The following is a 27,184-nucleotide window of genomic DNA, read 5'->3' as shown; positions in this document are numbered from 1 at the left end:
CAGCCGCTTCCGCTCGTTTCCGCTTCCGCCAGCGCCGCGGCAGCCTCGTTGTTCCCGGAGTGGCGGTGTCTTCGCCCACCTCTCTGCACTATGTCCGGCGGCCTTCTGAAGGCGCTGCGCAGCGACTCCTACGTGGAGCTGAGCCAGTACCGGGACCAGCACTTCCGGGTGAGGGAGGCCGGGCCGCGAGAAGGGAAGGCCCAGGGCCAGAACGCTGAGAATCGGCTTGCTCTTGTCTCATTGTGTCGTTTTCCGTTCTTTGGTTTCCCGAAACGCGAAGTGAGGCCCCGGTGCCTGCTGGGGAACGGAGCTGAAAGGGCGTTTGGATACCACCGAATCCCCTTATCTCGTAGAGAATTTGAGGCTCGCTTTCCCATTCCCTTGCAGCTGCTCCCTTTCCCAGGCCAGTGCAGAGGGGTTCCGGTAGCAGTAGTAGTGGTGGCTTGCATTTGCACAGGCTATGCCTTGGGAAGGTGACTTTGTGATATGAGGGGCAGGGGTGTCCTTTTGACACCTGGAGTACGGGGAAAGGGGGCGTCTTCCTGAACCAGGTACTTTGTATTACTTTTTAATTTCAAATTAGATCTGCCCTGTGGCGCGTGGAGCCCTTTCCTTCTTGGTCTAGTGGAACGGTCCTACAGAGTTCTACGCGGTGGCTGGGAGACACAAAGTTGAGCCTTGACTCCAACCATAGGGAGTCCTCGGAGTGGGCAGGTGGACTGTCCAAGCTAGGCACTCTAAGAGTCTAGGTGTCAAGTTCAGAGAACTGCTGGGTTTCAGAAGAGGGAGGTTTTAGTTTGGCCCATGTCATTGTAGGTTATGTGGGAAAAGGGAAGGCAGCAAATATTCAAGGTAGGCTGTTCAGTCTCAGCAAAGGTGGGGACGAGATGGAGCGACACTCGTCAACCACTGATTATTAGGTAACTTTTATTGAGTACTGTTGCTTAAACCTGCTAAGTCCTAGAGGGAGAGGGAAGACGGTTTCCGCACCCTAAGAGTTTATAATTTTCCAGTAGGGATTGTAAACGGCGGGAAGTAATCATAATCTAGAGCAGAAATGGTGAGGGGAAAGGGACTCCTGTGAGGGTTCAAAAAAGGGAGACGGCTTGTGATGGGAAAGGAGGAGCGCGTGTAGAAGAAGGTGGGCGTGGAGAGTGCGTACAACGTGTTAGCGGGGTAGGGGAAAGGAAATTTTGTTTGAGGCCAAATTGAGGAAGACCTGAAATTCGTTCGCTAAGGCAGCCATTTTTAAATGCTTACTATATGCCAAGCACGGTTTTCACTTTTATCACTTTTACAGTTCTCATTACTTTAGAAAGTTCCACATCATTACCATCTTGAATTTCAGGCATCCTGTGAGAGTAAAACTGTGAAAGGTTTCAACTTGTTACTCATCTATGTAATCTAAGGCCTGTAGCTTTATTTAGACAGTAGTAAGATACTGTCATGAGGAACTTCTAATGTTCTCTGAGTGAAATCCAGGTTAATATACCTTAAGTAAGGACTTACACCACAGTTGTCTTAAGCTATAGGTTGTTTGTTTGGAATAGTCTGTTTGTTTGGATTACTTACATGTGTGAGAAAAGTGGGAAGAAAAAGAAAAGGCCTCCCGGTAATTTTAATAAATCATTAACAGCAGGGATATAAATAAGATGAATCTACTTTATGTAATGTCTCATTCCAAAGTTCTGAAAACTTGTAGAATGACTTTTTTTTTTTTAAAGATTTTATTTATTTATTTGAGAGAGAATGAGAGAGAGAGCTCATGAGAGGGGGGAGGGTCAGAGGGAGGAGCAGACTCCCTGCCGAGCAGGGAGCCCGATGTGGGACTCGATCCGGGACTCCAGGATCATGACCTGAGCCGAAGGCAGTCGCTTAACCAACTGAGCCACCCAGGCGCGCGTAGAATGACTCTTTATCCTGTGGACTTTTCAAGGAAGTATGGGATTGGGCATAAGACTGAGTTTGGGGGTGGTGGTGGGGAGACTGGGTTTGGATTCCAACTGCAACTACTGAGTAGCAGTATGACCTTGAACAAGTTACTTAACTGCCTTCTCAGGTGTAAAAGTTAATAAATTAGGATCTACCTCATTCACTTCTGAGAATTAAATGCAATTTCATACGTGGAAGTCTCTGACCTGCGACCCCTTGATTCTGCCTAGAGGAACATGTGCCTATTTCTTGTGTATGAGACCTTTATATTCACACTTTTAAAAAAATTTCTTTTGGGGGTGCCTGGGTGGCTCAGTCGTTAAGTGTCTGCCTTCGACTCAGGTCATGATCTCAGGGTCCTGGGATCCCACATGGGGCTCCCTGCTCGGCAGGAAGCCTGCTTCTCCCTCTCCCACTCCCCTTGCTTGTGTTCCCTCTCTCGCTGTCAAATAAATAAATAAAATCTTTAAAAAAAAAATTTCTTTTGGAGGGGCGCCTGGGTGGCTCAGTTGGTTAAGCAACTGCCTTCGGCTCGGGTCATGATCTCAGGGTCCTGGGATCGAGCCCCGCATCGGGCTCCTTGCACAGTGGGGAGCCTGCTTCTCCCTCTGCCTGCCGCTCCCCTGCTTGTGTTCTCTCTGTCTGTAAAATAAGATTAAAAAAAAAATCTTTAAAAAAAAATTTCTTTTGGAGCACACCCTTCACGTTGCTCTGTAACTTTTTTCACTATGGTCATCACTGTCTCAAGAGATGTTCCTTGTAACTGCATGTTCATATGCGTATACATTATTTATTGATGTACCATAATTTATTTCATTTTCCTTTATTGTGATTTCCTTTAGACGGTTTCTCTATCCCTCCATTCTGCCACTGAATGTGATCACATGAGACCTCTTAGTCTGGGCTCGGTGCTACAAAGCTTTCAGAGACAAGTAATGCAAAGTCTAGTTCTCAAGAGTGAAGGAAACTGGATCAGCATTATGTATGGAGTAGTAAATGAAGAAGGGAGGTCTCTTGGGAAATGCTCTAGGGGCCTGAGTGTAGATCTATTCAGCTCCTTTCCAAACTGGAATACCACTGTATGGTTGATGTTAGAGCCTTAACCTGAGAGCCTGAGAGCAGGTCAGTGGGGAGGTGTTCTATTTAGTTAGCATTTGTCCTCCCCAGTGTGGAGGCCAGAAGAGAAGGTCCGAGGACGACCAACTGGTTTCTGTGCAGGCATGTAAAATACCGTATCTAGCCCATGACGAGCCCCAGGGATTGTCAGGTAGGTTGGCTGAAGCCCAGTTATATTCCTGTCTCTGGCTTCATCCTGTCTTCCAAATTAGGAAGCCTGTCAAGAACATAAGTTCTCGGGGCACCTGGGTGGCTCAGTGAGTTAAGCGTCTGCCTTCAGCTCAGGTCATGATCCCAGGATCCTGGGATCGAGCCCGCATCGGGCTCCCTGCTCAGCGGGGAGCCTGCTTCTCCCTCTGCCCCTTCCCCTGCTTTTGTGCACTTGCGCGCTCTCTCTCTCATGCTCTCTTGTTCTCACAAAAATAAGTAAATTTAAAAAAAATAAAAGGTAAGGGAACCTTTTTATATAAAAAAAACCCATAATCTCATTTTTAGTGATCACTACATTTTCTCCTAAACTCAGAAAAATATATGAGCATGTAAACCATCTAAGCAGTTGTTTTGAACATTCTCTATGGGATTATTATAAGGGATACCCTATCTCTGAAAATCCATTTATTTTTCAGTACAAAAAAGCCCTTTCTAGTATATTGGTTCAAGATGCGGAAATTAAATTCAAGCAATGGGAGAAGGTTCCAGTGCTGAGGATATGGAGCGTGCGGAGAAAAGGCATGCCATCTGCATGACAGTATGGCACAGGAGGAAGGCTAATGCAACATGACCCTTAAGCTGTGGCTGTCTCCTGAAGGCAGTCTGGACTTGCAGAAGTGCGTCACAGAATCTGAACACCTGTCTCTCTCTCTTTCTCTGGCAAGGGATTTGTGGTAGACTGGGTTGACGAGAGAAGCTGATTCCCAAATTAGAATTAATGACAGTTTTTGCCATACTTGGGAATGCTATTTAAGCAGGACTCTTCTTAGATTGTGTTGCTGAACTTTTTCTCTATTTGACATTCCAGGGTGACAATGAAGAACAGGAAAAATTACTGAAGAAGAGCTGTACATTGTATGTTGGAAATCTTTCCTTTTACACAACTGAAGAACAAATCTATGAACTCTTCAGCAAAAGTGGTGACATAAAGAAAATCATTATGGGCCTGGATAAGATGAAGAAAACAGCATGTGGGTTCTGCTTTGTGGAGTATCCTTCCTGTGTGTCTGGTGTAGCTGTTGGGTGAGGGTGGGGCCAAGAGTGGCTAGTTTAAAAAAATGAGTGAGACCATCCAGTAATTAGCATCCCTGTACTTTACCTCTCCTTCCTTCATCTAGCTCTTACCTTCTGCCCAGTGTGTCCACACCCTTGTGTTGTAAAAGCTGCTAACATTTATTTACATTCTGTTCTGAAATCCATGCTTTGTTTAGAATTGATTCAAGAAACAATCTTTTGAAAATATATGCTCATGGTGTTTACAAAAGTACAAAAGGTATAGGGAAAATAAAATCTCTGTACTGTTCTAAACCCAAACAGTTACCAGGCTCTCGGTATCTTTCCAGCAGTGATTCTGTGGATGCATGGTAGCATACTGCATGCACTATTTTTTCCCCACCTTGGGAGATTGTTTTATGTTAGCACACACAGGTCTACCTCTTTTTTAAATGGCTATATAGTATTTCATTATGGAGATGTATATAGCTTGATTTTACATAAGGTCAAAACCAAACTATCGTCTCCCTGAAAATTCTGTAAATATTGGACCTCCTGGATTTTTTGCTTGGGGTTTTTTTCTCCTAACATTTTCTTTTTTGGTCACTTTGTCTTATTTTCTGAGAAATTTCTCAGACCTCATCTAACAGGTTTCAAAAAATTTTGTTTGTGCCCCAAATTACCGGGGAATTTTTTTTCTTTTCTGGGGGAGGGGGAGGTTGTATTTATGCTGTAAATTTTCCTTAAATATCTGGTGATCCCTAGGTTCCCAGACATAATTAGGGAAAAGAAGGCTAACTTTGTGGGCCCATGCAACTCTCAAGTTGCTGCCCTGCCTTTGGTAAATGTGGGTTTCCTAAATGCCAGAATGAAAAGGGATTTTATTTTGATTTACTAACATCAAAGACACTGCCCTATAGGGTTCCTCCAGTTGGTTTGTTCAAAACTCTGTCGTTCTGTTTTTATTTGCCTGAGTTTAAATGCCTTCCTGCTAGCAGGTCATCTTCCCACATACAGACCTTTAATTAAACCCTATTTGCTGTCTCCTTTAAGCCCCTTCAAGAATATTTCAAACTGTGACTTTGTTTCATCCATTAGCACTCTTCCTTCTCTTTCTTGAACCTCTAGTTTGCTGAGGGCCTCTTCTGTTCTTTGGCTGTATATATCTTTTCTGTCATTTTAATGGGGTCTTGAAAAGGAAATGAGAAATGTTCTTACTCTGTTAGCTTGAACTAGAAGCCCTACTTTCGAACCTGTTCCAAACTTTGGATTTTGGGGTCTGAGTTCTGGGCTCTACAAGCTTCTTCCATCCCCCTTCAGACACGAGAGACAAGAGTGCCCAGATTTTACACCGCCTCAGGTGCCAATAGCATCAAAGTTCAGAGGGTACAGGGAGAACGAGAAGACACAAAGCAAGTCCACCTTGTAGGTAATACTCAGTCTCTGAGAACTGAATGCTTCTACATTTGTCGTGTGTGTCAGAGATCCACAATCATAATAGCAGATGATTGCCAAGGGAGGCTGCCATTGCCAGTGTTTTTTCTCAGTTTGCCCTTTTATCATGTCATTCATCCAGCAAAAAATTACTGAATGCCCATTATGTGCTAGGCATCGTGTAGGTGTTGGACACTGGAATTTCAGCAAGTGCTTTCCACCTGTGTAATTGAAGACAGTAGAGTTCCGCATTTCCCTGAACCCAGCTAATGATAATTGCTTATAGATTTTAATATCACTCCAAAGGTAGATTGAGTGGATCTGATTAAATAGGTTTGGGAACACCTAACCTGAGTAATAGGATACTGAGTCTTTCCTTCTAATGAAATGCAACGGCAATTCCATATGCACTGTAACCTTCTCTTTTTATTAAGGTTGAATATACAGTTCCAAATTTGGATGCTTTTGTTTCCTTGGATAAGAAGTGTGCATTTTGTGCTCTAAACCTGCACTGAACATATTTATACTTTATAAACCAAAATATGGGGACAATGGGACCAAATAATTATCAGCAGGATTATCTAGGAAATCACGATCAGTAGCCTTGGATAAATCATAGTTGACTCTTTAAGTGCTTCTGGACCAACCTCAAACAGGCTTGTGCAAACCAAATTACTATCTTTGAAATCCATCTGGTTGGATTTGTTTTTGTACTCTTCCTTAACAACTCAGCTTCATTTAGATGTTGTTTTCTGTATTTCCAAAAATGTTTGGAGAAATGCTATATAGTGTTCCTTAATACTTACACTTAAGATACTATTCAAGAGCAGATGCAGAAAATGCCATGAGGTACATAAACGGAACTCGTCTGGATGACCGGATCATTCGCACAGACTGGGACGCAGGCTTTAAGGAGGGAAGGCAGTATGGCCGTGGGCGATCTGGGGGCCAGGTATGCAGGAAGGTTCTCTTGGCTCAGTCTTTGCCTGGTATCTCAGTCCTAGTGACAAGGGCTTTGTCACTTTGTGTTTGCTCTTTTAGAAAATAATTTTGTGCCTATAACCGTTGGCTTGAAGTGACTCTGAAAACTACCCATTAGGATTGGTAAATTATAGATTCTATACATTTCACAAGTAACCATTATTGGACTTCTGCTAGGGGCATTTTGTACCTGTAAGTGTCTAGAACAAAGGGAAAATGCATTGAAATAAATTTTAAGTTTTTAATTTTAAAATAGCTTAAGTACTTATTTTTTGGAATATGCTACTTTTGAATGCTATTGAGTATGAGCATGATGTTTGGTTTAAAAAAAAAAACAGGCAGGGGCGCCTGGCTGGCTCAGATGGTAGAGCATGTGACTCTTGATCTCGGGGTCACGAGTTCAAGCCCCATGTTGGGGGTAGAGTTTATTAAGTAAGCAAACAAAACCATTACATAATTTTTTTTTTAAGATTTTATTTATTTGAGAGAGAGAGATAGTGAGAGAGAGAGCACTAGCGGGGTGGGGAGGGAGAAGCAGGCTTCCTGCTGAGCAGAGAGCCCGATGCGGGGTTCGATCCCAGGACCCCAGGATCACGACCTGAGCCAAAGGCAGACGCTTAACGACTGAGCCACCCAGGCGCCCCACGTAATCTTAATTTTGCAAGGCAGTTGAGCTTTACATCTGTTGCTCAAAAAAATGTTAGGTCCTGCTTGAATGTTCACATTATGACACCTGAAAAGGCTGAACAGTTTGCCTGCTGATGTGTTTGTGGGAGGCATATTCATTATACCAATCTCCTCTATAATGTAACTTATGTTCTTTTCAATTAAGGTACGAGATGAGTATCGGCAGGACTATGATGCCGGGAGAGGAGGCTATGGAAAACTGGCCCAAAACCAGTGAGTGGTGAGAGCCCCATCATGAAAACTCACTCCTTTGGCCTGTTGAATTTGCCATGCATTACCCAAGGTCTGCAAACCTGCCCACTTTTAACATGCTTTGATCAAGGTCTTTACTGAGCTCGAAGCCATTTCATGGTTGTCCTTTGAAAACTATTAAAGGACAGAATCCAAAAGAATGCCTTTATTCTGTAGTCTTAGAATCTTGGCCATACGTCAGGTTGCTGGAATGATTTTATGTCACCAGGTCAGAATTTGTGTTCTGTGGCAACAGATTTGATTTATCAGCCCAAAACACCACACTTTTTTTAGGAAGTTGGAAAATTTTAAAAATTGATAATAGGTTCGTGGTCTTCACTGGGGCCTCAAAAATTTTAAGTTTGCAGGAAATAAAAATGTAATAAATGGGGTTTTGCTATGTTGTATTGTTCTGAATTAGTAAGATGTTTGACAACTGAGTTTGTTTTCTGTGTTGAGTTCTAATCTCTAAAGGCAAACTTAGAGGAGTCAAGGGAACTTCCTAAATTGTTGATGCAAAAGTAAGCCTTAGACTGTCCTAGGAGATACCACCAGCTTATGTGCTTTATGTATTAAGACTTGACTAGTATTTACTGTACACATTTTTCAAAAGATGTGTTCTACTTAAAGATTCATTTTCAGAGTGATCTCAGGAATGGACTGGGTTTAAAAAAGAGCTTGAAAAATCAAGAGAACACTTACCAAGAACAATCAAAATTGCTTCCCACAGGAAATGTGTTTCAGCCAATTTTCATTTGAAGTCTGTCTTGTTTTTTCCTCTAATTGTGCTTACCGAGCTTCAGAGCCTGTATAGTGAGCTGGTAGTCTCTGTGGTAAAGGGGGTCTACAAATTTATTTTGCATTTGTAAGGCACAAGGTGATTAATATATATCAACTGTTGCTCATTAAACTTAGTCTAATATAATTTTCCCTTACGTAAGTGAAATTTTTTCATCTAGCAAGAGAGTATCTCCTAACTTCCACTAGAGTTTTTGAAAGTTGGGGCTGAAGTATCTCAATGTGAACATCTTTCACATTATAGTAAGTACAGGTTCTCTAAGTTCAAGCTGATTATTTGGATTAAGAGCTATAACTAGTTCTAAGTGCTTAGGAAAGAACCATTTGCAGATGTTTAATGAGGACATAATCATTTTAAAAATTTCTTTTACACTGTAGTTTGAATTACTGTATTTTAGAATTCTGTAGTAAAATAGAACTCAGATTTCTACAGGCCTTAAAACCACAGACCGTGGTTCCTGTTTGCACTGTCAGACCAAGTTATCTTTGTCTCTGCCCACTGCCTCACCTATGCAGCGGTGACACTGGAACTCGTACTCTGGACTATCCGTGAGTGAGGTGAATTTGCGCATGTCCGTTCTGATTTGACAGTTACCTGACACGGGAGCCACCAGCTATGCTCAGAGAACACTGCCATCATTGCAGAAAACTCTATTGGGCGGTGTTATTTAAGGGTAGGCTGCTGGTCACTGTTCATAAATGAGCCTTGTCCTGACGAGAGCATCCCTTTGAGAAACTACTCACCAAACAGTACATGTTATTCAAGAGAACACACATTTATAAAGGCATTTAGTTTATTTTTCAAAAAAATATTTTTGCTAGAAGGTTTGAGTAATTTTACATGATCACAATCTTTAAATAAATTCTTTTTCTGACCAAAAGGTACCATTTAAGTGAACAGCTTATCTAGGCTGTTTCTGTAACACCCAAATACAATTAGCACTTCTCTGATGGTACAGTCCCTAGGTCTTAATTATCTATAGGCCAGGAGGCAGAGCCTCACACATAAGAAAGGCAGGTGCTTTACAACTGCTGATTAGTTCGGTTTCTTAACATAATTAAGCAGAGCAGGTAGTCAGTATATTCAGTTCACACTATTAACACGCTTGAAGGGTCTGATTCACCCAGAGCTCTCCCAGTCAGCACTTCTAACCCAGGGAAGCAGTGAACCAAAACTGCAGAGAAAAAGGGCAGCTCTAGACTAGTGCTGGCTGTGTCCCAGTTAGGGCTGTTGTTCTGTTCCAACTATGAATCCAACATGACTGGTGTCACTCATATTCAGTGATAAATACGATGCAAAACCAAAAAGTGATGTGGGGACTTTTGGCAGCAACTGCTGCTTTTCCCTTCCTTAAGAGAACTCAACTAAAAGTTGAATTAAATCTACATTCATTGCTACAGATTTAACATAAGGACAAATCACTGGAAAGAAATAACTACAGACTAGTAAGTTTGTTGATGGACAGGACTGGGCACAGCTTGAAGGCACATCGTAAGCAGCTTTTAGTTTGTACAAGGCCTGCACTCAACCCCCAAAGCACAAGGGCTGCCCACCTTGTGGGCACCCAAACAATTCAGTGCAAAGCTAGTGACAATAAAACAATGCCTGCCTCTTCCACCAGCAGCCCAGACTGCATTTCAAAAATGTCTTTGTTGCAAGGAAGAAATTATTGCAAACATGAGGACAAAGGCCCTTCTAATGGAGGGCTTGGACTAAATAGAGGTTCACACCTAGTCACAAGAATAGGGGGAAAAGCGACCCAAGTTTCATGAACAGAGAAACATTTTGAACCAGATTCGTAAAATATTTGACATTTAGGCAAAAGCATGCCAGACAATGCACCTCAAGCTGCCTTATTAAACTGGAAGTGAAAGGGAAGCTGGCCTTGGACAGTTCACTTTAGTTACCTATGCGCACCCCTGCTTGCCTCAGAGGGTGACCATTTCTCAGACTGGAGGAAATGGCAACTCAAGTTTTGGGCGTGAAGATTCAGAACACAGTTGTGTGTGTCTTTTCTACATGCCTCGTTCTGTCGGTGAGGAGGTGAGCTGGAGTTCTAAAGTTTAAGATATTGTCAATCCACAGCTTAGTTATACTGGCTACTTTGTATAACTACCTCCCTCCCCTCCCCCGCAAAAGTTAAGCAAATGTCTTACATGCAGATCTGAAAAAAATCTCACGTTTGCGTAATCATGTAGGAAAACCTCAAGAACATATCCTCCCCACTTAAATGGCCATCTTTGCTAATGCTGACATAACCCTAACTGTAGCAGCATAAAGTGCCTCTGATCTCAGTAAGAAATACTGACCTGGTTTTACAGTAAGTCCAGAGGGCTCTGGAGAGTGCTGGGGCTCTTTACAACGTAAACACTTGGTGTTGGTGCTTAGAATATCTGGGGGGTGGGGACCCTGCGTGTAAACATGTTGGGACTCTACCCTCAACTGCTGGCAACCTCACCTTCTGGCCAAGTTAAACTGCACGTTTTAGCTTTTTATTTTCAATACCCCACACCTAACCAGCATAATGCCAAGCATCTTCTGTCATTAACTTGGTATTCTGTGTAAGCTTCTGAGATTCTTACCTACACCTCTGTGTTTTTTTCTGCCCCAGTTCAAAAGATAATTGGGTAATTTAACATGCATCTTTCTGGATTCCCCTTCCTTTCAAATATCACAAAAGGCTAGAATAAAGATGTAAGATCCATTACTTTAATCCTAATGCAGCTAAGCAAAGGACAAAATGTGGAGCCCCGCATGCTGCTGAGATCACTAGAGGTTAAGAGCAAAAAAACAACATCTGCTATGCTCCTGTGCAGTCAAGTCTTGTTACCCTTCCTCTTCTCTCCTCCCCACCTGTCTGCAAAAGACCTGGTCAGTCTTCAGTTTTGAAGATTTAATATTTTAAACACCCTTGGAAAAAGAAAGGTGTTTGGCAAATCTGAATTTCTTCCATATGGGAGATCACACAAGGATAACCACAACTTGTAAAGTACTTAGAAAGGCTGAATTCTCATGTGTTTGACCACTAGTTTAATGGATATTAACATTTTTAATGGGCCAAAACCAAAAATCCAGAGAATTCAGTGTTCCAGCAAAAGCCTTTATAAGATCTAGGAATTTGTTTATAATTCTTCTTAAAGCCAAGATCAAAATTTCTCATGTGTTAATATAACTGGACCCCCAAAGTTGTCTTTTTCTCACACCTTCATCCACTCCTCCCAGAGTAGGCACTGCACTTTATAAGTGTGCCTCTAAAAACAGAACACTCCAGTCAGGTTTGGCCACTTTCTTCTCACCCTTCAAAAGGAACGCAACTCGGCAAGACTCACTTGGAGAGGGAAGTCAGTGAAAGGTGCAGCAGGTAAAACAGGACTGGCTTTGTCAAAACCACCACTCCTAGCTACCCTTTACGCCCCAGGGAACAACTATCATTCTCAGAGTTAGGTTGTATTGAAAACATCCTGTGCTTTTAGGTTCTGGGATTAAATTTTAAACCTGTATTCAGTTCACGTCTAAGTTTCAAAAGCCGCACCAAATCTACTAGGCTTTTTTTTTTTTTTTTTTTTAAATACTCTGCACTGCATGCTCTGTCTATATGCATGCGTTTGGATAATAAATATTAAATATGGGGGAAACACACGGAATCCATAAAATTAAAAATAAAACCAAACTGAACATTAAAAAATAGTACACGGTAGCTAGAGAAATGAATAGGGCAAAAAACAAATTTGAGGTAACAATAGTGGCCCAACACCACTGATCTGAAATATCTATAAAAATTCAAATAAGTGTTTGGAGATTCAAGTAACAAACCATCTGCTTCAACTTGGTCAGACCTCCCAGAGTCCCTGCTGAGTTTCAGTCCATGAGCCGGCACTCACATAGCTCCTTGTAAATCCTCTTCCGCACTCGGGGCATGTCCTCTTGGGAAAACTGGAAAGGCTGCTCTAAGGCGAGGCACTTGCAGTACTGCAAAGGTCCCAGAAACACGTAAGTGGCATGTGGAGCTAGGAAGCAGCCCAGTGTATTTTCCCAGATGCAGACCTAACAGAATAGGGTCTAAGGCAGCATTTTAAAGTTTGGTTGTAAAACACATTGCTTTAAAACATTTACCTCCAAATTATAGTCACCTTTCCCAGTAAGTATATTGCTTGGGGTCTCCCCTCTTTGCCCACACAATATGTGAAAGGCAGAAACTGATGAAGAGGCTCCAATTATTCTAAAGTTGTGATGTGCGGAGAGGGCAGCTAGATCTAACAGGGTCTTTAAGTGAGAACCTGAGTTTGTTTACAAACCCCAGACATTAATGAGTCAGAGGAATGAGCCCATCTTTCATGATCTCTGCAAATCTCTAAGCTCATGAATTATATATGATTTACTTTGTAAGTATAATGTCTAACAAAATTTTCAGTAGCCCGTTAAGACCACTAAGGGAACCCACAGCAGGAGAAAGCAGTTTTTGAATGTGGCCTTTTTTTATAAAAATGTAATTAGTTTTTTACTCTGTGGTTAAAGACCACTTGCCAATGGTTAAAAAAATATAGTTAATTCTGCAAATGCCAAGGGTCTACAATACAGATTCAGGTCAGTCTCTATTGTGCCTTACTAATAACCTCTGATAAGAGCTGGATACCAGTTGTTCATTCTTGGCTTTAGAAGGTGCTGCTTCTAATGATAACATCTGAAAATGCAGAAACTACAGCTCCCCATCAACAAAGGAAGGGAAGGAGGAAATCCTGTTACCTGTTCCTAGTGCCAGGTACATACCACAGGGGCTCCCATCTGTCTAAGCCCAACAAATTTAATTCACACATCCTAAATTCTGGAAAAACAGATTTCTTTACCTGGAGCACAAAGACTCCACAGTCACTGTCATTTTTCTGTTGTGGAATACACTAAAGAGAAAAACAAAATGATCATTAAAATAAAACCCAAGTACTTGTCTTCAGATAATTTGTTTTTATGGAAAAATGAGCAAGAGACAAGAAATCCGTCTCTGTCCAAGACAGCTGGTGGACTGGTATGTACCTCTGGTATTTAAAGTATGGGATTTTATGGAGGCATCTAGCCACATCAAAAGAGCAAGCAACCAACTGTAACTTATAGAACATTTTGCCTAAATGGGAGAAATAGGAAATCAAAATCCTATTTTAAAACTTCCATTTAGATAACTAGTTTTACTGTCAGATTATTGACAATGGAATCAAAATGGAATTGTGGATCAAAAAGCATATGCCTGGACTCTGAATACTTACTACCAATCCTGCTTAGCAGTCTCCACTTTTATCTCCTACTACACAACTCTTACTCTTTGAAAGAAATCATTAAGATAAGCAGTAGGTTTCCAAAAGAACTGGTTATGTATTCTGCCTAGAGTGGGAGTATGAAAGATCCTGACTAAATTTAGACTACCCGGATATTCTAGTTGGGTAAGTGTAGAAAATTTACAAGTCCAATTCTGGTTTAAACTAAAAGACTAGGTTATTAAAAGAAAATTTATGCTTAGTTTATTTAAACCTTTAGCATTTGGGACAGGTCAAGGATGAACAAATAAATCTGGTGCTTTTGGGTTTGGCTTAAAGTTTGTTTCAAGATTCTGCCTCTAAGACTGTGTTCAGTGATCCAGACAGACCTGAGATCAAGGACCTGACTCTCAATAGTTCTGATGGCCTTTGGGGAAGGTCACACCTACGCTTCAGTTTTCTTATCTACAGAATAAAGATGATGCTCATCCCTAAATGACCAACCTGCCTACCTCACAGGTTGTAAGGATCAGATGAGATCACACATGCAAAAACACTTTGAAAACAATAAAGCAGTGACCATAAAATTTAAGACACTGGTATCTGTGACAGCAAGGAGAAGCCGTGCCTGGGCACTCTGCCCCACATATAGCCTGAGTATCTATAGGGCAAACATAGTGTTGCTTTCAGACTGAAATACTCAAGGCACTGTCTTCCCCAAATGCCTGGTAAGAAGCCCAGTGCACTTCCTCCCTTAGTGGATCCAAATGGTCATTTCAGCATTTCTCTGGGTCTATGTGGGTCATCTGGAAATAAGACGCAAGAGGCAGGTGCCACCAAAAGAAAAAAGTTACATACCTATTTTTTCCCCCCAATATGGCAACCATATCAGTAGCAGCTGCCCCTGCCCCAAGGATGAAATGAGTAAATTTGTTCCCCACAAGCACTGGGAAACTAAGCGGCTAGATGGTCAATACTAAACAGAGGTTTATTCTCAGCTGCTTCCTTGCAGCCTCCAGACTCTCACTGGTTATCTCCATCATCAGTCTTAAAATGCTTCTTAAAGACACCCGCCCCTAAGATGATTCCATCCCCTTGACATGCCTGAGTTTTCATTTTTATCACATACTTACCTTTGTAACAGCAGTCTGCCAACCCTGAAGAAATTCAGGTCTATTTTTTTCTCTGGCTTCAGTCAGCAAATACTTTCTTATATTCTGGTTAAAAAGAAACCACAACACAGATGCTGTGTTCCATCAGTTGGTGAAAAATGGAACCTGCCCACAGCAGACAGAAGCAAAGGAGGAGGCTGTGGCCCCACCATCGGGCAAAGTCTGCATTAAAGAGTTTAAAGCTGAACTTTATTTCTGACCTTTCAGTTATACTCAGACCTTCTATAGGCTGTGGACACCCGTATATGTTTTAATTAGAACTTTTAATAAGATGGTCAGCCTTTTCCAGCAGTAAGCCAACTTCCTGAATTTGAAATTTAAGTAAATATTGGCAAAACAGAAAGTCTTGATTACTGCCAATGCTCAATACAGAGGAACCCATGGCAGAAATCAGTAACTGGAACTAAATGAAAAACATTCCCAGCCTTAGATGTACTCTGCATTTTGAGGGCTGCAGGTGAAGGTATGCAGTTTCTAGAAAGTTCTACTGAAACCCATTCTGGATACTAAATACAGTCAAATCCACTGCTGAAATCTCTACCAGAATGAAGCCTATCAGAGTTTCAAACTTCCCCTTATGCCCTCTACATCCATGCCTCTCTCTCTCTGCACCTAAGGGTGAAGTCAAAGATTACAGGACTTAAACTAACCCCCATGAAGGTGGAGTAGAAGTATATTTATATATACAACTGTGTGTTTATGCACACATGCACGTACGCACACGTATTCTACCATATCATTCTGCAACCTGCCTTTTAAAACCCATTATGCCTCGGAGATCTTTCCATGTTAGGACATGGAAATCTACTATATATTTTTTTAACTGCTATGGTCAGTTTAATAGTATGAATATACTATAGTGTATTTAGCTATTCTGTTGGTAGAGCTAAATTTAGGTGGTTTTGACTTTTTACCATCAGTAATGCTGCAGTGAACATCCTGGTTGTATGCCCTATCACTGTGCACATACATACACAAGCATTTTTATGGAGTAGATATCAAGAAACAACTGGTGTGCAATAGGATATACCTTTTCTTTTTTTTTTTTTTAAGTAGGCTCCATGCCCAACATGGGGCTTGAACTCATGACCCTGAGATGAAGAGTGCATACTCTACTGACTTGAGCTAGCGAGACACCCCTAGGACATACATCTTTTATAAATTTAGAAGACACTTAGAACTGATCAAAGTTTCAATTCCCCCAAGTGGCTTGCTTTATTAATTCATACACTCCATCAGAAAATATGAAAGCTGGTTTCCTTATACCCACATAAACACTTGAATACCATCAAACTTGCCTAAGAGGCAAAAGATGGAGCCCTAATGTAGTTTTAATTTGCATTTCCCGTATTTCTGGTGAGACTGAGCATCTCTCCATGTGTTGAAAGGTTATTGGCATTTTTCCTAAAAATTACTTAAACGTTTGTCCATTTCTATTAAATCCTTTTATTCATTTGTAGGAGTTCTTTATATATTCTGGGTAGTGATTATTATCTATGTCACAAACATTTTCTCCGGGTCTACCCTTATCTTTGAATTTTATGACATACAGAAGTTTTAAATTATGATATGGTCCAATTTATCAGTCTGATCTTCTATGTCTTTTTTTTGCTTTTATGGTTCTATGTAGGAAATCCTTCCCTAATCCAAGAACTTAACATCTTCTGTGTTTTATCCTCACTTTTACAGTTTTGTGTTTTATATTTAGGAATTTTTATGTGGAATTTGTTTTTATAAATAGTATGAAGGAGCTGTATTTTACTTTTCCAAATAGACAGCTGCTTCTCACAATGGCATATATTGAATAGCCTGTCTTTTCCCAATTTTATCATATACCAGGTTCCCTCATATACACGAATTATTGCTAGATTCTCTGTGCTGTTCCACCAATCTATTTGTCTATTCCTAAGCCAATATAAATATGGTTTTAATTATTAAAACTGTGTGTTACGGTTTGATAGCTAGTAGACTAAGGATTCCTTCCTTCACTGTTCACGCCATGAATTCTGCAATACGGATTTTAGGATGAGCTTATCAGGTTTCATTCAAAATCCTCTTGGGAAATTAATTAGGACAAATGGTATATATTAGTTTGAGGGAATTGATCTCTTTCCAATACTGAGTCTACCTATCTTTCCATCTGCTCAGAGTTCCTTTAAATAGAGTTTTCATCTTAAACAACTTCCACAATTTTTGCGAGGGTATACTCCTGGGCAATTTACATCTTTGTTGCTTTTGAAAATGGAATCTTCTGTTTTCAGCTAAATTTCCTAACTGGTCCTTGCTAGTGAAAGAAAACCAGGAAACCTATTGATTTTTTTCTTGCTTTGCCTCCCACCATCTTGCTGAACTCCCAATAATTGAGCTCTCGTATTTTGCCAGCGGATTCTCTTGATTATAATTCATTCTGCATGAGTTATTTTGAAGATAAAAGCCAATTTTAGCTCTAAGAGAAACCAAAGAAAACGATTTCTGTCCACATTCAAAATGTAGCTTTATGGGAAGGCAGGAAAATATGTAACAAAATCCAAATAGGGCATGTATCTCAAAGGGGGGATCCAGATCACAGAGAGCTACCTCCTCCAACCTGGGGATTCCTCTTGTAGTAGTCTTTTCCCTGCCAACATTTTAGAGGGTTTGCATGACAGAAACTGATCCTCTATGAGACTGACTTTTGCTGTTCTAAGATACTGTTTGATCACAAGATAAATGAAAAAATACAGGCAGTATATTAACTTACCTCTACACAAAACTTAAAATGAATGCCTTGGGAATCATAAAATGAAATAATTCGATTAGAGAGTGTCACGGTAATGAGAGACCAGTGGACTTCCAGGTGAATAGGAATCAACAGAAGACTCTTTTTAAACAAATCCACCTGATTAAAAAAAAGAAGAAAGAAATGCAGCCATCACCACAGACTATCCAAAACAACAATGGCAGCAGCTTCCATTTACTGACCTTTGACCTGCCCACGGCCATTTAAAAAAACAAGTGGTGAAGCCAGAATTTGAACCCAGGTCTGAATCTAAAGCCCATGCTTGTAACTACTAGGCCATAATACACAGTAAGAAAACTGAAGATCTAGAAAGCATCATTTCGAATTTAACCTGATACACCTGTACATACACCTTTTCAAGTAGTTAACATTACTTAGCCTCTTATTTTCATGCTTAATTTTCTTGTGTACATATTTGATCTTGACTCAATTCTTACTTAAAAAGGAATCATGGGGGGCGCTTGGGTGGCTCAGTCATTAAGCGTCTGCCTTCGGCTCAGGTCATGATCCCAGGGTCCTGGGATCGAGCCCCGCATCGGGCTCCCTGCTCAGCCAGGAGCCTGCTTCTCCCTCTCCCACTCCCCCCGCTTGTGTTCCTTCTCTAGCTGTCTCTCTCTGTCAAATAAATAAATAAAATCTTTAAAAAAAAAAAAAAAAGGAATGATGGTATTAGAAAACAGCAGAGACCATAAGCCTTCTTTTTATAGACTCCATATAGTTAAGATCATGGGCTCAGAAGTAAGTCTGGTCAAGTTCAAATTGTGCCTCCTCCACTTACTGGCAAGATGACTTTGGCAATTTCTGTAGTTTCTTTGTGCCTTGATTTCCTCAACTATAAACTACAGATAACAGTATCTACCTTATGAAGCTGTTGAGAGTGATAATACATATAAGATGCATAAAACTGCTTTCACACATTATATGTAGCCAGTGAATCTTAACTACTACCATTATCACTACCTCAGGTCTCCCAGATGTTGAAATTAAAAATATCCTTAATAATTCTTTACACATCCTTTACAATCTAGAAATATTTACTCTTCCACTCAGAATCCCAGTTGTGGATTGGATGATAAAGTAGTAGGTGCTCAATAAACATCTGTAAAAAACTGAATAAATTTCTTTTTTCAGGTATTTTTTGAGAGTTTTTTTGTTTTTTGGTTTTTGGTTTTTTTACTGATTCCTTCGGTTAAAACAACACAAGACTATTTTGAACTACATCAGATTCTTAGAAGGTATTTCTCAAGCCTTCCTTGCTTTCTGATTATTTAGATAATGTCCTGCTCTAGATGAATCTTCTACTAGTCAACATGATCTTGGAGCAAAGAACTTTAGCAGTTCTACTTTTCCAATTTCTGCATCCATAAACCTGAGAAGTGGCGTGGACGGAAGGAAATATGAGGACAGCTGGTCCTTTCCAATGCATAAATTGTGAGTATCTAAAACAAGGAATCACATTTAAAATACATTATTAAATGAGACCAAATTTACATTCTTCTCAAAAGGAAACTTTTTAATTAAAAAAATTTTTAAATAAAAATTAGGAAATACAGAAAAAATACACTTCAGTGTGTATCTTTCCAGATTATTTTTCTTTTTAATACATTTTCTCAACTTTTTATTAGTTGAGTGCCAAAGCAACTAAACTAGGAAAGAGAAGTCTTTTCAATGCAAATGACATTGGAACAACTGGATATCCATATGGAGAAATCCTCAAAATTAAAGCTCTTTACCAAAACACATGGTTAAAATAAGTAGAAAAGCCAGAGAGAAATCACAAAACCTAGACCTGACAAAGGATTTATATCCAGAACAGTAATAAGCCTCTCTTTACTACAAATCTTTTCATTCATATCACCCATCCATTTTTTTTTTTTTTTAAAGATTTTATTTATTTGACAGAGAAAGACACGGCGAGAGAGGGAACACAAGCAGGGGGAGTGGGAGAGGGAGAAGCAGGCTTCCCGCGGAGCAGGGAGCCCGATGCGGGGCTTGATCCCAGGGCCCTGGGATCATGACCTGAGCCGAAGGCAGACGCTTAACGACTGAGCCACCCAGGCACCCCTCACCCATCCATTTCTCTATTTAGTTGGTGGAGTCTTTGTCTTACCCATTTGTATAAACCCTTTATATATTAAGAAGATTAGTTCTGTGACATTAATGGCAATTTTGTTTCCAGGTTGTCTATTTACATTGCTATTTTCCATTTGGATTTTCATTTTTTTGAGAGAGAGCAAGCATGTGCACGCTGACTGGCGGCAGGGTGGAGGACAGGGCAGAGGGAGAGAATCTTAAGCAAGCTCCACACCCAGCACAGAGCCTGACCATGGGACTTGATCTCACAACCCTGAGATCATGACCTAAGCCAAAATCAAGAGTGGGATGCTTAATCAACTGAGCCGCCCAGGCGCCCCTACATCACTCCTGTTTTAAATACAGTTATTTTTCTTGTTATGTAACTGAATTCATTTTTCTTTTTAAACTTTTAAGTTGTACACAGAATAGACTTAGCTACCCTGAGATTATTTTTAAAAGTTCTTTTATGGATTTTCTTAGTACTTTGTTTTATTTATTTATTTATTTTTAAAAGATTTTATTTGACAAAGAAAGACATAGCGAGAGAGGGAACACAAGCAGGGGGAGTGGGAGAGGGAGAAGCAGGCTTCCCGCGGAGCAGGGAGCCCGATGCGGGGCTTGATCCCAGGACCCTGGGATCATGACCTGAGCCGAAGGCAGACGCTTAACGACTGAGCCACCCAGGTGCCCTGTTTTATTTATTTTTGTCGCATTCAAATCCTTGGTCATTCTGTAATTTATCTTGATGTAATCTAATTTAGTGAGTATTTAATTCTTCTATTTTTCATTTTTCCTTTAATGATAAAGGCATTTATGGCCATTAACTTTCTTCTCAAACCAGCTTTCATTATGTTCCACAGTGCTTGGTAAGATGTGTTCCCCCTTTCCATCCCTTTTTAGACAGTTGGTATATAATTTCCTTTTTTTATTTTTAGATCCAAGTGTTTTATATCCAGTAATATGCATATCTGTAAAATTTTCAGATTGTTAAGATTTTTTTGGCCACCTTTATTTATTTTTGACTGAACTGTGATCAAAGAATAACATACGTAATAATTTTCTATGTGGCCAAATGCATGATCAATTTTTACAAAATCTAGTATATATCTATTAAACCAAATGTAGTACTGGTTGTATTATTTTTACTTATGATTTTATTTTATGTCAACCTCATCTGTCCAACTATGAGAGGTCTCCTGCTATCTCTATTTTATCAAGGTCTCCTTCTGTAATTTTGTTATATTTCTATATATTGAAATTTTATCACACAGTTTACTTTTTACCTTAATATCTACCTCATCTGTTCCTAATACTGCCATTCCTTCTTTTTGTTTCCCACTCCTTTCTTTTGGTTTACATTTACCTAGTACCTCTTTAACTGTCACTTTATTTCCAACCTTTCTTGTTCATTTTATGTTTGTTATATACAGCATATACAGGCATACCTCAGAGATATTTTGGGTTCAGTTACAGACCACTGAAATAAAGTGAGTCAAATGAGTTTTTTTGGTTTCCCAGTACATGTAAAACTTGTTTACACAAACTGCAGTCTATTAAGTATGCAGTATTATATCTAAATAAATTATATCTCAATTAAAAAATACGGCTAAAAATGCCAACCATCATCAGTGCTAACTTGCTTTCCGCGAGCCGTAATCTTTTTGCTGGGGAGGGTCAATGTTGATGGCTCCTGACTGATCAAGATGGCAGTGTACTGAAGGTTGAGTGGCTATGGCAATTTCTTAAAATTGGATAACAATGAAGATTACAGCATCGATAGAATCTTCCTTTCACAAATAATTCCTCTGTAGCATGCGATGCTACTTGATAGCATTTACCCACAGAACTCCTTTCGGAACTGGAGTCAATTCTCTCAAACCCTGCTGCTGCTTTATCAACTAAGTGTAATATTGTAAATCCATTGTTGTCATTTCAGCAGTTTTCACAGCATCTTCACCAAAAGTAGATTCCATCTCAAGAAACCACTTTCTTTGCTCATCCATAAGAAGCAACTCCTCAGGATGCCTGGGTGGTTCAGTCAGTTAAGCATCTGCCTTCGGCTCAGGTTGTGATCCCGGGGTCCTGGGATGGAGCCCTCCATCGGGCTCCCTGCCCAGCAGGGAGCCTGATTCTCCCTCTGCCCGTTCCCCAATTATGTTCCGTCTCAAATAAAATCTTAAAAAAAAAAAAAAAAAAGGCAGCAACTCCTCATCTGTTTTATCATGAGATTGCAGCAATTCAGTCGTATCTTCAGGCTCCACTGTTTTTTTTTAAGATTTTATTTATTTGAGAGAAAGAGTACAAGTGGGGGGAGGGGCAGAGGCAGAGAGTCTGAAGCAGAGTCTGCACTAAGCAGAGCCAGATGTGGGGCTCAATCTCATGACCCTGAGATCATGACCTGGGCCAAAGCCAAGAGCTAGATGCTTAACTGACCACACCACCCAGGTGCCCCATTCAGGCTCCACTTCTAATTCTACTTCTCTTGCTATTTTCCCCACATCTGTGGTTAGTTCTTCCACTAACGTCTTGAACCCCTCAAAGTCATCCATGAGAGTTGAAATAAACGTATTCCAAACTCCTGTTTATGTTTCCATTTTGACCTTTTCCCACGAATCACAAATGTCTTAATGGCATCTAGAATGGTGAATCCTTTCCAGAAGATTTTCAATTAACTTTGCCCAGATCCCTCTGAGGAATCTATTTATGGCAGCTACAGCCTTATGAGATGTAGTTCTTAAATAATAAGACTTGAAAGTTGAGGGGCGGCTGGGTGGCTCAGATGGTTAAGTGTCTGCCTTCGGCTCAGGTCATGATCCCAGGGTCCTGGGATCGAGTCCCGCATCGGGCTCCCTGCCCGTTGGGGAGCCTGCTTCTCCCTCTGCCTCCCTCTCTCTTTCTCTGTCTGTCTGTCTCTCATGGATAAATAAATAAAATCTTAAAAAAAAAAAAAAAAAAAGACTTGAAAGTTGAAATTACTCCTTGATCCATGGGCTGCAGAACAGTTTATGCAGGCATGAAAACAACATTAATCTTGTTGGACATCTCCAACAGAGCTCTTAGGTAATCAGGTGTGTTGTCAATGAGCAGTCTTATTTTGAAAGGAATCTTTCTGAGCAGTAGTTCTCAACAGTGAGCTTAAAATCTTCATTAAACCATGTTGTAAACAGATACGCTATCAGCCAGGCTTTGTTGTTCCATTCATAGAGCACAAGGAGAGTAGATTTAGCATAATTCTTAAAGGCCCTGGGATTTTCAGAATGGGAAATGAGCACTGGCTTCAACTTCAGGTCAACAGCTGCATTAGCCCCTCCCTGACAAGAGAGCCAGCCTATCCTCTGAAGCCAAGTATTTTGACTTCTCTTTAGCTATGAAGGTCCTAGACGACATCTTCTGTCAACAGAAGGCTGTTTTATCTGCACTGAAAATCTGCTTAGTGTAGCCACCGTCATGGATTATGTGGGCTGGGTCTTCTGGAGAACTTGCTGCAGCTTCTCCATCAGCACTTTCTGCTTCCCCTTACACTTTTATGTTATGGAGAAGGCTTCCTTCCTTAAACCTCATGAACTCACCTCTGCTAGCTTCCAACTCTTCTTTTGCAGCTTCCTCACCTCTCTCAGCCTTCATAAAATTGAAGAGAGTTGGGGCCTTGCACTAGATTAGGCTTTGGCTTAAAGGAGTGTTGTGTCTGCTTTGATCCTCTGTCCAGACAACTAAAACTTTTGTTTTATCAGCAATAAGGCTATTTTCACTTTCTTGACATTCATGTGTTCACTGGAGTAGCACTTTTCATTTCCTTCAAGAACTTTTCTTCTGTGTTCACAACTTGGCTGTTTGGCACAAGAGGCCTAGCTTTCAGCCTATCTTGGCTTTTGACATGCCTTCCTCACTAAGCTTAATCATTTGTAGCTTCTGATTTAAAGTGAGAGACATGTGATTCTTCCTTTCACTTGAACACTTAGAGGGTTAATTTCACTTGAACACACTTTGGTGTTACTGGCCTAATTTCAATATTGCTGCGTCTAGGGAAGAGGGAGGTCCAAGGAGAGGGAGAGAGATGGGGGAACAGCCAGTGGGTGGGACAGTCAGAACACACATAACATTAAGTTTGCCATCTTATATGGGTACAGTTCATGGCACCCCAAGACAATTATAATAGGAACAAAGATCACTGATCACAGATCACTATAAGAAATACAATAATAAAAGTTTGAAATATTGCAAGAATCACCAAAATGTGACACAAAGACACAATGTGAGCAAATGCTATTGGAAACACAGTGCCAACAGAATTACTTGATGCAGGGTTGCCACAAATCAATTTGTAAAAAGCGCAATATCTATGAAGCACAATAAAGTGAAGCACAATAAAAGAACGTACGCCTGTATGTGGCTTGTACCACTGGATGGGCTGCAGTGGTGTTTATACAAGAAAAATTAAGGATAACTATTAGGGGATTGTTCAAATTAAAAATATATAGCCATATAGTGGGATGCTACTTAACCAAGAAGAGTGATGTAGAAGAGGAAAGATGATCATATACTGTACTTGTAAGTCATCTTTCACATTTCCTTCTCCTTCATTCCCATAACCAATCTATCACCCAAGTCCTGTTAATTTTACTTCCCAGATCATACATTTGTGTACATATCCCATCTGTCCTACCATTCTAATCCAAAGTACCATCAATGGTACTTTACAATGGCCTTCTGTTCTACCCGTATCAGCTTTGCTCCCACACTCACCCATTTTCTTCAGTGCTGCTAGAGCAAAGACTACAAATTGGATGATGTCACCTAAAACCCTTCAATAGATTCCTATACATTTAGGATAAAATTCAAAACCTAGACCTTAAGGTCCTAGATCTCTGATCAGGTTTACTTCACGCCACTCTCTTCTTTGCTCTCTGCATTCCAGCTACACTAGCTGCCTCACATGCTTCTACCATCATAATATAATGATCATCACTGTGTGTTTACCATGCACTTAATGGTTTACACTAATTATTTCATTTAACCCTCTCAACAAGATAAATAGTCATGGTACTACCACTTGACAGATGAGGAAACTGAAGCTTAGAGGAATTCAGCAATCTGCCCAAGGTCTTACAACTTGTTAAGTGGCTGGCCTAGGATCTGAACCTAGCTCTGAGTCCTAAGTTCATTCTGTCTATTCCCCCAGATTTGCACTCTTCAACCATGTTTCATTTATCTTGGCGTTACTGGTGATGCTTTGCACATATTACCTAAATAACAGTGTTCAATCAGGTGTTTGTACTTAGCAAAAAATTACTTCCATCCATAACTACTCAAGACTTTCTCTTAATTTCTATAACCCACCCAGTACAAAAAAGTGAAATGCTACAGTATCTCTAGACCTATGACTGGAATTTGAACTCACTGGTAATCTTGTCAAAATATCAAAAATAGAAATATAAATAGGCTTTTAAAGTAATGTTTCTGGCATTAGTCAATGGCTACAGAGAGAAATTAAGGTTGGAAGGAGAAATTAAGGTTAGGGATTACTCTGATTTTATCATTTTGTTTTCTAAATAGCATTCTAAAGCCCAGAAAAATTGTCTTGTCCAACCTGCACAGCAAGCTAATAGCAATGCTGGAACCATGAACTTCCAGCCCAGTGCTTTCAGTTAGAGAATATTCCAATCAGCTGGATAGACTCAGAATTTTACTAGTATCTCCTGTTTCAAACAGTAAGATGTAAAAAAACCAGAACTATTGTATTAAAAACAACTATCATATTAAAGTTTTTTTTAAAGAGTCTGTTTCTAATTAATATATTGACATTCAAGTTGTTATCCTTCTACTCTAAGTCGCTTATCTGCATTTCAGATTTAGAATCAAAAAGAAATAAAGGGAATACCTTTTTAGTCCATCTTTTTACTCCATTATATCCTTTGGTTACCAGCTGTCTGTGAAAAAAGCTGTTGAAGAAGTGAACCTAGAAGAGACATCAAATACAAGCATCCACATTATATTAAGCTGTGCCCAGATTTAACTTCAAAAGAAAATGGAAATTAAAAAACCCTTGTATGTAAGATAGACCAAAAGGTGAGGAAAAGGGATGCCTGGGTGGCTCAGTCGGTTAAGCATCTGCCTTCGGCTCAGGTCATGATCCCAGGGTCCTGGGATCGAATCCCGCATCGGGCTCCTTGCTCAGCGAGGAGCCTGCTTCTCCCTCTGCCTGCCACTCCCCCTGCATGTGCTCGCTTGCTCTCTCTCTGACAAATAAAAAATCTTAAAAAAAAAAAAAAAATCTAAGGAATATCAAAAATTACATAACGTTAAAAAAAACTCAATATACAAGGATTCTCTCCTGAAGAGTAACTTTTCACTTACTTTGTCTGGGACTGCATCCATTATCAGCTCACCGTACATATTAATGACCTATAAAAAGCCAACATAAAACCAGCTTACTAACCCTATAAATTCATAACATCCCACACAGAATGAGTAACACTGACAATGTTAACATTTGGCTACTGGGGTGAATGACTAACTTCAGTAAGGGTAAAGAATCTTTGATTCCAAAAGATAACTGTGAGGCCAACCCAAAGATTAATTATATTTTATGGTCCAATATCCTCCGCAACTTTTCCACACCAAGAACCTACAATATACTAACCTGGTCATTCAACCAATTCTGACCATCCAGAGTTGCCAGATCATCCATATCCAGCATGTGCTTATTGTAGAAGATGCGGAAGTTGCATTTTTGATGTCTGGCCCGATAGTTTGTTATTTCTCTATTGATAAATGGTTTTCTGAAAAAAAAAAAAAAAAAAAGATTTTGAAAGAAAACAAACATGAATTCCACTCAATTTATTGCTAAGTATCTACTTTTTTTAATTAAAAGAAAAGTCCTATATGCCAATAATTTTATTTTCAAGGGCTTAACTTAAGCATTATTGACAAACCTATTAGAAAAGTCTTCGTTAAAGACGTCTTTTAGTCTTCCGAGGACATCTTTTTCACTGAGTGGGACCAAACTGCCATACTTCTTCATAACCTCATCTAGGAATCCTTAAATAAAGGAAGAAAAATTACAATGGAAAAAACATTTCCAGAAAAAGTCATTCTCCCAATACATAACCTATACATAACACTTACCACACATTTAACCTATATTACTATATATTATGCTATAAAGAAATCTTTTAAAAGTTATGTTTTGTAAAGGCTAATAAAATAAAATAGATCAGGCCCTCACCATTCCAGTCTAAAGAGAAATGCCCAAAGGTATCATTTCACCTTGGCTTTTTAAGCTACTGATGCTTAAATGGAGGGAATGGCTAGGTAGAATCAAAGACTGACATCCTTCAGTGCTCGCTTCAGCAGCACATATACTAAAATTGGAATGATACAGAGAAGATTAGCATGGCCCCTGCGCAAGGATGACAGGCAAATCTGTGAAGCGTTCCATATTTTTCAGAGAAAGACAAGTATCATATGATCTCATCGATATGAGGAATTCTTAATCTCAGGAAACAAACTGAAGGTTGCTGGAGTGGTGGAG

At 40.1% G+C, this 27,184-nt stretch overlaps 2 protein-coding genes and 1 non-coding gene across 4 annotated transcripts in view; 2 read left to right on the top strand and 1 right to left on the bottom strand.

Moving 5' to 3' along the window:
• The first annotated feature begins 17 nt into the window (after window positions 1-17).
• Window positions 18-8,500, top strand: NCBP2 (nuclear cap binding protein subunit 2). Of its 2 annotated transcripts, none has more exons than XM_021692729.1 (4): window positions 18-168; window positions 4,067-4,248; window positions 6,499-6,637; window positions 7,499-8,500. In XM_021692729.1, the coding sequence occupies exons 1-4, from the start codon at window positions 91-93 to the stop codon at window positions 7,568-7,570; spliced, it is 471 nt and encodes a 156-aa protein (XP_021548404.1). In that variant the 5' UTR covers window positions 18-90; the 3' UTR covers window positions 7,571-8,500. The 2 variants fall into 2 exon arrangements, with proteins under 2 accessions (XP_021548404.1, XP_044770309.1); XM_044914374.1 differs by having other exon boundaries at window positions 26-168; window positions 4,067-4,106; window positions 6,516-6,637.
• Window positions 8,501-12,119: 3,619 nt separating this feature from the next.
• SENP5 (SUMO specific peptidase 5) overlaps window positions 12,120-27,184 on the bottom strand; it is a 48,278-nt gene continuing 33,213 nt past the window's right edge. The window contains exons 3-10 of the mRNA XM_021692311.1: window positions 26,586-26,691; window positions 26,294-26,432; window positions 26,008-26,055; window positions 25,532-25,609; window positions 17,539-17,676; window positions 14,760-14,843; window positions 13,228-13,278; window positions 12,120-12,352 (exon numbers count right to left, since the gene is read on the bottom strand). Of these exons, the coding sequence (XP_021547986.1) occupies window positions 12,242-12,352; window positions 13,228-13,278; window positions 14,760-14,843; window positions 17,539-17,676; window positions 25,532-25,609; window positions 26,008-26,055; window positions 26,294-26,432; window positions 26,586-26,691 (755 nt within the window). The 3' untranslated portion in view covers window positions 12,120-12,241. The remainder of the gene's footprint in view (window positions 12,353-13,227; window positions 13,279-14,759; window positions 14,844-17,538; window positions 17,677-25,531; window positions 25,610-26,007; window positions 26,056-26,293; window positions 26,433-26,585; window positions 26,692-27,184) is intronic.
• LOC123326917 lies at window positions 26,991-27,097 on the top strand. Its single transcript, XR_006541389.1, has one exon. It is a non-coding gene; the product is annotated as a U6 spliceosomal RNA (small nuclear RNA).

This window comes from Neomonachus schauinslandi, chromosome 1, assembly GCF_002201575.2.
Source record: "Neomonachus schauinslandi chromosome 1, ASM220157v2, whole genome shotgun sequence".
In the NCBI taxonomy this organism is placed as follows: domain Eukaryota; kingdom Metazoa; phylum Chordata; class Mammalia; order Carnivora; family Phocidae; genus Neomonachus; species Neomonachus schauinslandi.
Note: the sequence above shows the minus strand (reverse complement) of the source record. Positions and strands in the feature narration are given on the sequence as shown.

Excerpts from the sequence above, each read along its gene's own strand:
- NCBP2 (XM_021692729.1), top strand. The coding sequence starts at position 91 with ATGTCCGGCGGCCTTCTGAAGGCGCTGCGCAGCGACTCCTACGTGGAG. Across the intron at positions 169-4,066 it reads ACCGGGACCAGCACTTCCGG|GGTGACAATGAAGAACAGGA; the intron begins GTGAGGGAGGCC and ends TTGACATTCCAG. Across the intron at positions 6,638-7,498 it reads GTGGGCGATCTGGGGGCCAG|GTACGAGATGAGTATCGGCA; the intron begins GTATGCAGGAAG and ends TTTTCAATTAAG.